This window comes from Heterocephalus glaber, unplaced genomic scaffold (genome assembly GCF_053883595.1).
Source record: "Heterocephalus glaber isolate CG9 unplaced genomic scaffold, H.glaber_assembly_v1.0 deba00001465, whole genome shotgun sequence".
NCBI classification, from domain to species: domain Eukaryota; kingdom Metazoa; phylum Chordata; class Mammalia; order Rodentia; family Bathyergidae; genus Heterocephalus; species Heterocephalus glaber.
This window is the reverse complement of record NW_028258312.1, coordinates 28,484,056-28,497,798: the sequence shown is the minus strand read 5'-3', so window position 1 is coordinate 28,497,798 and position 13,743 is coordinate 28,484,056. Positions and strand designations below refer to the sequence as shown.

General features: G+C 37.7%; 1 protein-coding gene across 3 annotated transcripts in view; it reads right to left on the bottom strand.

Moving 5' to 3' along the window:
- Edil3 (EGF like and discoidin domains 3) overlaps window positions 1-13,743 on the bottom strand; it is a 404,159-nt gene that overhangs the window by 131,923 nt on the left and 258,493 nt on the right. For all 3 annotated transcript variants that reach the window (XM_004841650.4, XM_004841651.4, XM_087180996.1), the window contains one exon: window positions 6,110-6,291. In XM_004841650.4, coding sequence (XP_004841707.1) covers window positions 6,110-6,291 — 182 coding nt within the window. The remainder of the gene's footprint in view (window positions 1-6,109; window positions 6,292-13,743) is intronic.

The window sequence follows — 13,743 nt, the reverse complement described above, 5'->3', positions numbered from 1 at the left end:
CACAGAGGGAACTGTTTGGGTATTCTCAGCACTGATCAATGTGGTGTAATCACCATATGCAAGCAAAGGGCTCCTCTCTTCTTATCTGTCTTGTGCAATATTTCCTGTTCTCTTATTCATCCATTCAGCATTCTTCCAACATAGGTTTTATTTAAGGCACTATGGAAATATATTTAAATCAAGTGTTTATCCTAATAGCAAGGTGACTAGAGTGTAGGGGGAGAAGAAAAGGGAATCAAGGGCTATACATGCTGCTGTGATGAAAATATATAGTTAGCAGGGTGACAAAAAGGTGTATGGTGACTTCTGTTCTTGAATTTAAGAGGCGGGAATGACTTCACCGAGAAAGAAACAAGGGATGAACTAAAGAGAAGCAGATGCTGTGTGGACAACCAGGCAGTGTTTGCGCCTGAGCCCAGCAAACCATGTGTGCATTCGAGAGATAGCAAGAAATTGAGGCCAGAAAGGCTGTGGGTGCTGAATGTCTGAAGGAAGCAACTTGGAGGAAAGGAAGACTGGAGCTACAGCTTGAGTAACATCAGAGCAGAATCACATGTTCTATAGCTCAGAGAAACTGCAGTTATGATTCAAAGCGCATCCTGCAAAGCTAGTAAGTCATGAACTCCTGTGGTACAAATGCAGTAAACTTGCCAGATAACTCAGCACCACATGCACCATTTTTTCAGTACTGAGAGATCCAATTCATTTTTTACTAAATACAACTGCTTTTTCTTAAATGTAGAGTAACATTTGTTTTTAAAACATATGACCATATATGAAAGCTCATTTCTAATAAACTACTTAAAATGAAAATTTTAATTTTCCACCCAGGATCACAGGTTATTAAAAAGTCATTAGAAGAAGCGATATATTAATGTGTAGCTATAAAGTAATTAGCCTTATAGGTGTGTTTACTATTGATAAGAGCATATCTGGGAATGTTGTCTATTTATTTGTTTTCAGGAAAGTAATCAGGCTAAAATACTTTTGACTTGAATGAGAAAACAGTATAGGTGATCAAATTCTATATAATTCATGTTATGCCACTACAAAAATGGAAAAAAATATTTTAGAGTCCTGAGGTTTTAAAAATGATTTGTTTATCTGGAGAAGTTCAAGGTGTTGATAGTTACCATAAGATTTTTCATACACATTATGTACAAACTTGTGACAAAGAATATATAATTTTTTTTGCATTTTCAATCCTCAAGTTAAAGTGTTTTAAAAAATTCATATGACATTTGTATTTCAGGAATCTGTGATATAATTTGTGCTCATATCATTTTTGGGGGGCTCAATAGTAAGTTATTCTTTGTTTACAGTTATATTATTTAAATGCAGAAGTCAGATAATTTTGCATTTGTATATTTGAAATATCATAAAAAAGAAGAATCTGAGAGTCACTTAGGAATATGATGTTTCATAATTAATGCATAGTACTTGAGAATTGTTGTTTAAGCTGGATGCACTTCTGATAAAGATACATATCTTGGATCTGCCTCCCCCTGGCTTAGAGACTTTCCAATTTCCTTTTTTTTTTTAATTTTATTTCACCTGTCTTTCAACTCTCTCCACCCCATGCAATCATCACTATTTGGAGTTCCATCAGCACAGTACCAAGATCATCAGGCAAAACTGTTTTTACTTTATTTATCTTGTTTCTGTAATTCAGACTGTACAAATATTAACTCCCCAAGCTGATGAGACAAGTTTTTACAGAGCATTCCGAGGCTGACCTGGGGAGAAATCTAGAAATTTCTATTTTTACCAAGTCACTCATGATTCCTTGGCACATTAAAGTTTAAAAAAATAGCTATCTCTTCCCCTTACAAACACTGTCGTATATAGAAGAACCAGAACATATTAAAATCATAGCCACATTTTCTAAAAGGAGAATTATTCAAAAGAGAGCTCAAACTTCATTTTTCTCAGTTACTGACATGACTAAGAGTAAATTTACTTCCATACAAAAATTGGTGTTAGTAATATACTAAATCAACATACAATACTATAGTGAGATAATAGTGTAATGGGAAATTCTGTCTGTATTCTATATAAAGCTAATGTAGTTTAGGTTTCATAAAAGTCCTATTAAAATAGGCCATTTGGATATAAAAATATCATGATTCACATGAAACAGTTAGGAGACCATGGAAAATAAGATCAAAATATATTGGGTATTTACTTTTCTATTTTCTAGATTCATAGTATCTTGAAGGGAAATGCAGTTTTTTGGTGCATTTTTTTAAGTAATACAGTGCAGAGTAACACTCATTCTGTAAATGTCTGTTAAATGGATAAATACAGTAAATGAATAGCTAGAAATTCAAGGTGTGTGCAAGCAAAATGTGTCGGTCAGCTTTTGCGTTGCTGGACACAATATCTGACACCCATAACTTTAAGGAGGAGTGCTCGACTGGATCCCAATTTCCCTGGCTCAGCCCAAGGTTTTCTTGTTCTAAGACAAAAGCGTCATTGTGGAGGGGACTGTTAGAGGACAGCAGCTCAGCTCCTGGCAGGCAGGAAACAGGAGAGAAAGGAAAAGCCAGCGGCGAGAATGCACCCTTCCAGGCCACCCCCTCCCCAGTGACCTGTCTCCAACCAGGCCCCACCTTTCAGCAGCACATGCAGCTGTGAAATCATCAATAGATGAATCCACTGATGAGTACAGCACTCTCATGATCCAGTCACCTTCCAAGTACATGAGACTTCTGGGGGACATTTAAGACCTACACTATAATACAAAGTCACTTTAGAGATTTAAAAAAAATAGAAGATGTACTATATACTGTTAGAAAAAAAAACAAAAGAAAATATGCACAGGGATAGAAAATAAAAAATAAATCTTTACAAATAAATAAGAAATAATCATCTTGGCTAATCCTTCTGTGCTAATTAATCTTAATCATCAATTTGAGTGAACTGAGAGACTCCTGGGGAGGCGATTAGTTCTTGGGGACATTTACTCATTATGGATGAATCCAGGGATGTTCACTTTGAATGCATTGGTAGGAGCTTGTCCTGCAGAAGGAGGGGGGACATTGGGGTCAGTCTTTGGAGGGTCTAACTCCCATTGGCACTGGTCCTCTGTGCTGTGCTTCCTGGTGGCAGGAAGTGCTCTGCCACACCCTTCCACCACGATGTTCCTGCCTTGCAGCCAGCTGATCATGGACTGAACCCTTGAAACCCTGAGCCTAATTACTCCCCTCCTGTAAGTTGCAGTTTGGGTATTTTCTACAAGCAACAGGAAAACAGACCTATACATCTACTCAAAAACTCATCTGAACATTTTAAATAAGCTTTTTATATTTTTACTTGAGATAATCAAAGATACCCTTCCATAATTGTGACATTGCTATTTATAACACATCAACTGAGAAATGTATATTCCAAAATGCTAAGGAAATGCTTAACATGGTGTTATTTAATAGTTGGAAAAATCTAAGTGAAGAAATAAACGTCAGAAATATGTTAAAAAAGAAAAAAGTTTTTGTTTAACTGTATTTTTCTATACTGATTCTTTAAATCCAGAACCAATTATGAGCACTGTGCTACTATCAATAATTGCCTGCTGAGCAAGTAAATTTAAAATGGCATTTTCAATTTTCATTATCAAGACAAGGAAGAAAATTAAATTGAATACTAATTAGTGCATGTGTGTTATATACCTAAAAGATTAGGAGAATACTATGCTCATTATAAGCAGGTTTAAGCGAAGTGCTCACATGTTTCATTTAAAGGACTGAATACAAAGAAAAGGATGAAATGTGGTTTCTTTTATATGAGAAACCCAAGTTATAAATAGAGAGAGAAATAAAAGACAGCTAATAGGAAAGGTGATACATCTTTCTCAAATGGGCAGGGAAGAAGAGAAGGTGGGAGGGAGGAGAAACAGGTGTAAAAAGGACTGAGGATGCGTTGTGTCCGTGTGCAAACGTCTCGTAAGGAATATAAATATTATGCACTACAAACATGTCCTGATAAAAAATTTTTAAAATGAATGCTTAAACACTGAAAATTCATTATGGGATTAATCTCCTCAGAGTCTCTTAAAGATGATTTTCCTTTAAGTAATTTATAAAGTTTCCTTTGCAGGAAATAACATAAAAAACAAGATATTATTAAAGAATGCAAAAAAAAAATACCTTGAACATACTCACTGAGTACTGTGTAACAGTGATGCGTTTTAGTTTTTTTCACCCATTCTTCTAATATGAAACGTTTTATATTTACTTCTGCTGTTTTTCTATAAAAGTTCATGATCATCTTCAGAAAAAAAGCAAATTATCGCTGCCATCATCATCATCATCAACCCACTGGCCATAAAAGTAAGTTTTAAACTATTCTGCTTAAGATGACAGGCAAAGTTATATTTAATCTAAATTTCCCTGAGAGGATCATTGTCTTGCTCCATTGAACTTATTTCTCCCTATTATGCCTGAGACAAAGAGAACGGAAGGTCTGTACTTTGAAAGGCAGAATGATACATTGTGTAAAGTGGGCAATAAACTTGGGCAAAGTAATGCAAAAAAATCAAAGTATGAAATATTAACAACTTTTAAAGTTTTATCATGACTGCAATTCCACAAATGCATTTCAAAATACAGTGGTCAACTACAATGGCTAAACATAACTCTGGAATGAGTATTATATATACAGTTTCTTTTATTTTGTATCTATTTTTAAATTAATTGGATTTTCCTCAGTCTCTAATCAAAACTGTACAGATGTGTTATTTTACTTTTTGAAATTCTTTTTGTACATGTGGCTATAGATGAGAAAAGTCACATGTAATTTAAGAAGCAATTTTCACAAGTACACGCAGACATAAATTTATAAAACAAAACAAGTACGCTGGTCCACCATATATTGCTGCTTAGATAAAATAAATCTCTATGAGACATATAAGATTTATTCAACAAAGGAAGTATTTGAAGATTTCACCCCAGTTCCCAAGTATGAAAGTCTTGTTACTTGGCCATAAATCAATTTTCCTTTTTATTAAATGCCTGTAAAGCAACCTTTATACATCACATTTAATAATGTCACATCAAAGTTTCTCTGACTCAAAATATGTAGCAAACAGGGAGAACAGATGTCGGCACCTAAGCTGATCAAAGTTCTGCGTAACCGCCCCCTACTCCAGTGGGAAAGGCCAGAGCTTTTTGGTGGATCCTGTGGCACAGCAAACTAACGAATCCCTCCAGCAATCTTTTCTTGTTGTGATTTTCTACAGGAGCTTCCCGGACTCCTATCACACCTGTGACTGCTGTTCCTTCGCCATCGAGTCTATCGCAAGCTCTTTTGCAAGGCCCTTCGGAAGCTGTCTCCACCAGGCAACTTTCCCAGCATGATTTCTTCTTCCTTTGACCCCAGAGCATGTGCACCTGTTTTCCCTTTAGGATACTTCCATGTGACCAGATAACCGGATACTAATGAGCTATGTTCCTGACAGGTACAATCCTTCTCAGGAACCACTTATGATCATCTTTTTGTTCTCTAACTTTTACTTTATGGTTTCAGAAAGAATTAAAAGGAAGAAATATCAGGTTTTCACATTACTACTCTATGTGTAACCCCTGGGAAAATACTTAGTATCTCAGGGTATTGTATTCTTCTTTAAAAATCAGTGGGCTGATGAGAATACTGTACCTGACACTATGAGTTGAAAGTCCTTAATCACTGAAAGACCATGCTGCTAACATTTGAGACATTGTCGTATCCATTGTGTATTTTACATTTTCACATGCAAAGCCACATCTCAGACACAGAGAAGGAATAGGTGTAATTTTTTTTGTAGGAGAGGTGCTAATTAGTTGCTAATTTTGTGGGAGTTGCTGTCTAAATTGGCATGTTCTGAATGAACATGTATCTGAGACTTTCTCTGATGTATCTTAAGATAGTGTTTATATAGCTCAAGAATTTTATCACTTTAAATCCCTCTAATACACTTGCCAGTGGAATGTGTATGTTCTTCACATTTTTAGCATCTGTAGCCAAACTGAACCCTTAACTAAATTACCTTTTCTGAGACCATGAGTGATTTCTTGTCTTCTTTTTCATATGACAACAGGCATTTAGGCAAAACTGTGTATCACCCCAGTGTTACCTGAATCCATGGCCATCTGTCATTTTCTGCAGCCGTCCAGGCATTTATCAGTCCCTTCTTATTAAGACGTGCATAGTAGGGGTACCATTTCTGGAGTCCAAAAAGAGCTCGGTGGGTAGATGAGGCTGTGATTTGCTGATTTGATATGATTCCACCTTCAATTCCCAATGGGCCTGAACATTCTGGGAACAAATCAGGAAAAAATGCAAACATATTAGAAACCCCACATGCAAAATGTGGCTATTAGGTGTGATATAAAATATTTCTAAATGGAATTTAATTAGAGCCATCCTACCACTTAAGCCCCCATAGTCCGTAGATCTAGTATTAATCACTGCACGAAGGAAATCATTGTTGCTTTTCTTCCTTTGCTCTGAAAGAGGCTTCAGAACAGACCTGTCCCTTATGCGTGCTGATTCTACTCTATGTGCCGATTACTTGCTGTGAGCTGGTCATGGTAACAAGAGCATCACGCTCTTCACAGGTCTATCTCTTTTCAGTTATACCAATAAGAAATTGTAAAGGGCCCATGTCACATTCCATATTCTCAGAGATAATGACCTCTCCTAAACCCTAAATCATAAGCCCTCGTAAAGACTTGTTGAGGCAATTAATGTGCATCTAACTTTTCAGCCAAAACCAGTTTTGCACTCACAGCATTTTTCACTGTGAAACTTTTTTTTTCTTATGTGAAACTTTTTTAGCCATAGAAGTTTTGCTTTGCCAAGAGTGGATATATACAAATCTGTCTACATAGTAAAATATTAAACTATCTATGATATATTGTAAACGACAGGAAAGAGGTAGAGAAATTATTTTCATACGGAGAGTTATAACTGTAATCGTGTAAGACAATATCATGCAGCAAGTCAAGGTATTGAAATATTTTTCTTTGTAATATTTTAGGACAAAATTTATAATTCTCTAAGGATTCTGTATTTGCATCATAATTTTCTTTTATTTTTCTAAGAATTTGTGAATTAGAAACCTAATATAATTGCATGATAAATATTTAAAACACTAAGATTAAAAACAGACTCCAATAAAATGTCCTCTGATACTAAACATGTTTAGTTCTTAAAATCAGAAATGGAGTTAATTTCATCTAAAATATATATGTACGTTGACTATATAGTTATATGCATCATATGTATTTTAATTCCTTAATAATTTAATACGATTTACCAGATTTAATTTCAGCTTTGAAAATTCAAAATAGGTAGAATTATGATATAACAAAAACTATACCTAATTTTCTTAATTTCTTTAACATTTCATACATTATATTTACATGTTTGCCAACCTAAATTTGGATAATAAATAGAATAATATTTAACATTTTGCACACTATATTTAAATTGTTGCCAATATAGGATTAGTTAATATGATAATTATATTATGAAATTTACTACAACATATCATTCAAGAATTCTTGAAAATTTGAAAAAGGGCTCATTGCCACCATTAAATGTTGGCACACATAAGTCAATTTGACCAATGATTACCACCAAGGACAGTTTAAATTTTCATTGTTCTGTAGCCTAACATTAGTCAGCAATCAAATGCTGTTCTCAGACCATGACTGAGAAAAACATTGCCATCACTGGATCATAATTTCTTTAGAAGTTAGGGAGATATTTTCACTGTTAATTGCATTTCATTGCAATAAATGTGCTCTTCTTTGTAATTCCATGGTGAAACAGTAAGAGGCTGTAAGCACAATAGTAACATTTTTCAAATGCCTTTAAAACCTTTAAACATTTTTATAAAGAGAATTAAAAGACATGGATAAATAATAATTTTAATCAGACAGTACTAGCAAAGATGGTATGAACACAGTAAAATTTCATCTTTGCAATTTACAATTAAAACATCATTCACTGGATATGTTAAATCTAGATAACATGGGAATGTTACACTTCATGAAAGTACTCGACATCATATTGGTCATTAAATTAATAATTCATTCATTTAAAAAATCGCAATATTAGAAGCTGTGGATAATAATCTTATTTTCACATTCCAAAACCCTTAACGTTGAAAAACACAAATGTTGATCCTTTATTTTACTGCTGCCTATTTTATTATTATTATTATTATTATTATTATTTATTTATTTATTTTTTTGGTACCAGGGATCAAACTCGGGTACTTGGGCTTGCACAGCAGGTGGCAAAACCACTGAGCTAAATCCCCAGCCCCTTGCTGCCTATTTTAAACTTTAATAGTTTTATAAACTTCTTAAAATAGTAAGAAACTTTCATGATGTCACTTGGTCTGATTTAAGAACTGCAGAAGCCTGGCTTTTTAGCAGCACTGCTATTGAAGGGGCCCCAAGGACGCTGCCCTTGTTCTGCGCCATGGCTGAGCAGAATGGTACAGCAGGTGACGAGGCCGCGTCTTGCAGACCACTTACTGCAGGCCACTAGCTGGATTGGCAGAGCTGCAGAGCTGGGCTTGATCAATTAAACGGTTGTGAGGGCCTCAGGAAGAACTCCGTGCCATTTAGCAGTGTGTATCTCAAGACCTTAGGTGGAACTGGACATCCTGACAGTATTTGCAATGTTTGAAAAGAGAGATCAGATCTCAAAGCACACTACTCACCAAGTCTATTTTGTTGATGCTCTTAACCTACCAAGCTCTTTATTAGCTCAGACTTCAGCAAATACATTGCCTGTTAGCTGTTGCAGAGAATCACATAAACCAAGTAACAATGATTGATTTTAAAACTATATTGGTGCTGTGCTATGACTAGATGCTAGATGTCTTTTAAAAATTTGAGTCATGAAGCTAGGTGTGGTACTGCATCCCTGTAATCCCAGCACCCTGGGAGCCTGAGGCAGGAGGACTCCAAGTTGGAGGCTAGGCTGGGCATTCAGCAACTTAGGGAGATCCTGTCTCAAAATAAAAACCATAAAATAATGATTAGGGATGTAGCTCAGTGTGAAAATCCTGGGTTAATTCCCAGTAGGACAGATAAACAGGGTGATGATAGCACCTAACTCAATAGCCTTTATAACAATAAATTATTTACAATTGATGAGCATGGCTCTGTAATTCACTTACTTGCAAGCCCCTCTTGAGAGAACCTCAATCAAGGTGAAACTGCCCACAGCCTACTCCACTCCTACACAGCACCTCATACATCAGACAAGCTCAACAGGTATGCACTGAAGATTAGCATGCAGGCTCTTGTCGGTGAACTACTGAAGAAGTTCAAGTCTCACATTTATTTCACACTGCAAAACTGTCACAAAACCATTTTTCCCCACTGATCATGTGGCCCACAAATGGGTCATCATAATAAAAGATTCAAATTCCAATTTCCCTTGGCCTGTGCTACCCACTTCCCCAGTGCCTTAGTAAATCCAACAGTTGTAAAACTAATGAAGGACTTGCAATCCAGAATGTAAATGATTATACACCTAAGACTAAGTGACCTTATGTGATTAACAATAAGATGCTTGAAAAGAAAGATAATATGGAGAAATACATTGCCATCACTATCAATGGTGAAGGAAGAGATATGAAATAATATCAGATAAGGACATGAGTATGAAGAATGTTATTCACCTGATCTTCACATGTATGTATGCACACAGTCTTCAAAATAATACTTCAAAGCTGGAGGAGAGAGAAGTTAATCCTCGAATAGGTGAGTCTGGAATTTAGGGTTTAGTGAGTCTTTGAAGGTTGTTTCTGATATTCTTCTTCTGCTGTTGCCTTATTTGGGGGTACTCCTATCCTGGGAAGGGAGTGAATATGGCGGGAACAAGAATAAAATCAAACCATTGGCTCATCCAGGGAAGCTAATATGGGAAGGCCAATTAAAGTCTGATTACTTTATTGAAATTTTATCATATGCCCACCCTTCAGTCAATCCTTCCTTAACTAACTGAATTCAGTTTTGAAAATACATACTTATTGGAGATTTGCTATTTATTAAGCACTTTTATAGGTAATAGTGATAAAAAGATGAACAAGGCAGAAAATGTCTGCTCTTAAGGAGTCTGTAGTTTAATGGGGGTCCAAACTAAAAACACACATCTAAATAAACAAGAAAATACATAAAATGATAAGTGCTATGGAGGAAAAATGAAGGGTGAATCCAGTGAGAGTGTCAGGTTACAAGCGGTTACCTCTTTGAGACATCACAGTAAATCTGACTTCTGGATGGGAAGCAGCAACTGACAAGTATCCGAAGTTTACAGTCCTGATTTTCCAAAGAGTACCAGTTCAGTGAGGGAAGACAGGCAGAAATACAAACATTTATTGACAAGGCAGAGGCTGTGTTGCTTGATGCACTGGATTCAAAGGGGGAATGGGAAAGGGAATCATAATCTAGCCCGGAGTTCAGGGAAAGAATTCTTGGAAGAAAACAGAAACTAGCACAGTGGAGAAGGTAGTGAGGATAGACACAAATAGGAAACAGCCTGGTAAGGTAAGTGAAGTAGAGGCGGGTCAGTGTGTCTACACCAGCACGGGTTTGTAGGAGGGTGGCTTGAAGAAGCACAGCTCTTATGTGGCTGAGGCGCTTGCTGACAGGAATTGATTCTGAAGGATTCTAACCATGGCTGCCATAGTTTCAGCTATAGATCATCCTCACTGTACCTTGATTTAAGAGGGGACAAAACTATGGTCAAATAACAACAGTGATTTTCCAGGTGAAAAAGCATGAAAGACGGAAGGAGAAGAGGAAGAGCTAAAAATATTCAGGAAGAAAAGTTAGGCAGCTCTGGCAGTGATTAGACACTGCCCAGTCTGCAGGGACAGGGCTGAAAAGTGAGCGCTTTCTACACGCACACCACAATCAGAATGCTCTGGACCCACAACCCATTCTCACAGATTGTGTGTGCCCATCCGTCATGGTCCCAAAAGATAAGGGGCCCCTTTTGCAGGTGGAGATTACATTCCTCATCCTATCTACCAGCTTCAACTTTGCCGGACATTTAATGATGATCTGAAAGGGCAAATAATCTTTTAAAAATAAATACCAAAGATAAGAAAACAGTTAACATCGTAGTTAACATAGCAATATTTTGTTTGTGCAAATTATTTTACAATTTAAAAAACCATTTTCACCTCTATTCTCAAGAGGCCAGAGACATGGGAGCTTTGGTTAGAAATCGATTTTGGGCTGATCAAAGAGGAAGAGCCCTTCCACACTAAGGAAAAGCAGGGAGCCTGACGTGAGGTCCTCTTTTTCAATTCGCTGCCCTCCTGGGTGAACAACACCAAGTGGATCAGCGCTGCCTTGGGCAGGGTGAAGCACTAGCAGAATGCAGTCCTGGGAAACGGTGCTCTGCATTTGCTGGGTGAGAGAGCATGTTTACGCATCTTTAGTGCTCTGCTCGCTTTTGTCAGGTACAACAGTAAATTAATGAGAACATTCCACATTGACTACTGGAGACTCTCAGGCCCCATTTACACAGTCACTTAAGGTAACTGCATTGCCCCATGGCCTGAGTGCACTGGAAATACCTCTGGCCTGAGGCCCTGCTGTTCAGCCTAATTCTGAGCAACTGAGCCCCGTCACCTGGCAGCTGAGCAGCTGGAACTGCCGGGCCCAGTCTCAAGCACCCTCCTCAGAGCGGCTTTGGCTACAGATGGAGCAGCTTCGGAGAAAAGTCTTTTGCACTCTGCAAACTCATTCTCTGGAGTGTGGCAAAGAGTGGTGTCTGCATTTTATTGATCTTGCAGCTGACAAGTCAGGGGTGCCTCAGGATGTCTCGCATCTTGCTCCTAAGTGTGCTGATGAAGCCTTTCAAATTAGCAGGATGCATGGCTGCATCTGCAGCAGAAATGTACTGCTTTCCTTTGCTCTATCTCAATACTCGGACATCTTCAGAATGAAAGGAGTTCAAATTAAAGCCATGTAAGAAACAAATCTCTACACGTCTCTGGTCCTCATTTTCTGTGTGCAGCTCAGGGTCTTGCAGGAGTGAGTCCTCAGCTGTGCTCCTTCCACGCAAAAACTGCTCACTGCTGCGCTGGGAGGGCTTGCTGCTGACCACCAGATCTGCAGAAATTAATGCTGATTCCAACCCAGCTTTCTCTGCTGCTGCACTACGACCACGACCTTTCCTTTACTCCTATGGTTTGTTTTATGTTCGTTGTCCTGATAGCAGATTTTTAAACTGGTGAGAGAGGAATCGCAGCCATTATTTCTTACTCTATACTCTGAGGCTTATAGGAGCCTGAATTTTTTTTTTTCCCATGTGAGTTTTGTCACTGAATCACCATGCACTTGATCTACATTCTCTCAAGGTTGTCATTTTTCTGGTGTTAGGAAGTAGTGTCAGAAGCAAGAGGGCAAGGGGTGGGTGAAACCAGAATTGGAAGAAAGGGTGGAAAAGGGCCTGGAAGCTCCAGTTGGGCTGTGGGAGACAGGGTAGGAGATGGCGGAGCACCAGAATAGAAGGTGTAGCACGTCACCTCCTGGGTCACGGCCTGGGAATGAGCTCCCCAAAGGACCTACGGTGAAAATCCATTTGGGGCCGTTTGTTTCCCTCCACACCCCAAGACTGCTTCTTTGTCCCAGGATACAAATTTCACCCGCAGCCACAACAACCTCGCTTAGGGAAACCAGTAACTGAAAACTTGTCAGAATCGCACTCAAAACTCAGTTAGGCTTCTCTGGACACATAAAAAGCTTGTGCACCTTAGAGAAAAGCTGCTTCTCTGCCACATGGGCGGCGTAGTGCAGACAAAGGCTAATTTCCTTCACAGTTTCGAAGGCTGTAACTGTGTGATACGTGACCACAAAAGCACACCCCTTCTCCTATTGGGCATTGTCTTCTATTATGTTTTACACTAGCAGTTCAGAAGGAATCCAGATTAAATAACAGGAACCACTATTTGTGCATATATTGTTCCTGCTGGGCAATAATCTTCATGAAAGTAGAAATAATACCTTTGCATTATTTATGTTTCCAAAGCCACTTAGCACCGTGCCTTAGAAGTTGGCAGTTTTCAGTATTGTGGGGTAAGGTAAATTAAAACAAATCACAGCTTTTTAGAATTACCTCTCTTCCTTATCTGAAACTGAATTCATTTTCTGAATGTAGAGATTATCACTCCAAGGATTCACTATACAGAATAGGTGTTAAAATTTTAAAAAAATTTTTAAATGTTAGAATACTTGAAAACACACACACACAAACACACACACACACACACACACGAACCAGCTCTTATAGAGTAATATGTTCAGAGTGAAACCGACTTTCCTAATGTTACAAATTCAACTGTCAGCCATCCAGCTACTTTTCTGTAAAATGTGGTTTTGCTTCTCTTCACACTGTGTTATCTCAAGCCAATTATGATATATTATCAGTTCAAATTAATTGGTTTGAATTTAGGAAGATATTGAACTTATGAATAAGCTAAATTATAATAGGAAATTATCCATCAATATTTCCCAAAGCTGAATTATGAGCACACCGATGCAGAATACGGGGTTATTTAAGTTGTACAGGGAACGGACTCTAGTACTGAAAGACCAAAATCCTTATTGATGGAGTTTGTAAAAGTCAATAGGATTTAATAAGTTTGTCGCCCTGTCATGATGAGCAGTGTTTCCACAGGAGAGCAGACAAGGGCAGCTGAGGCAGCTTAAGACGCAGCCTTCCAAA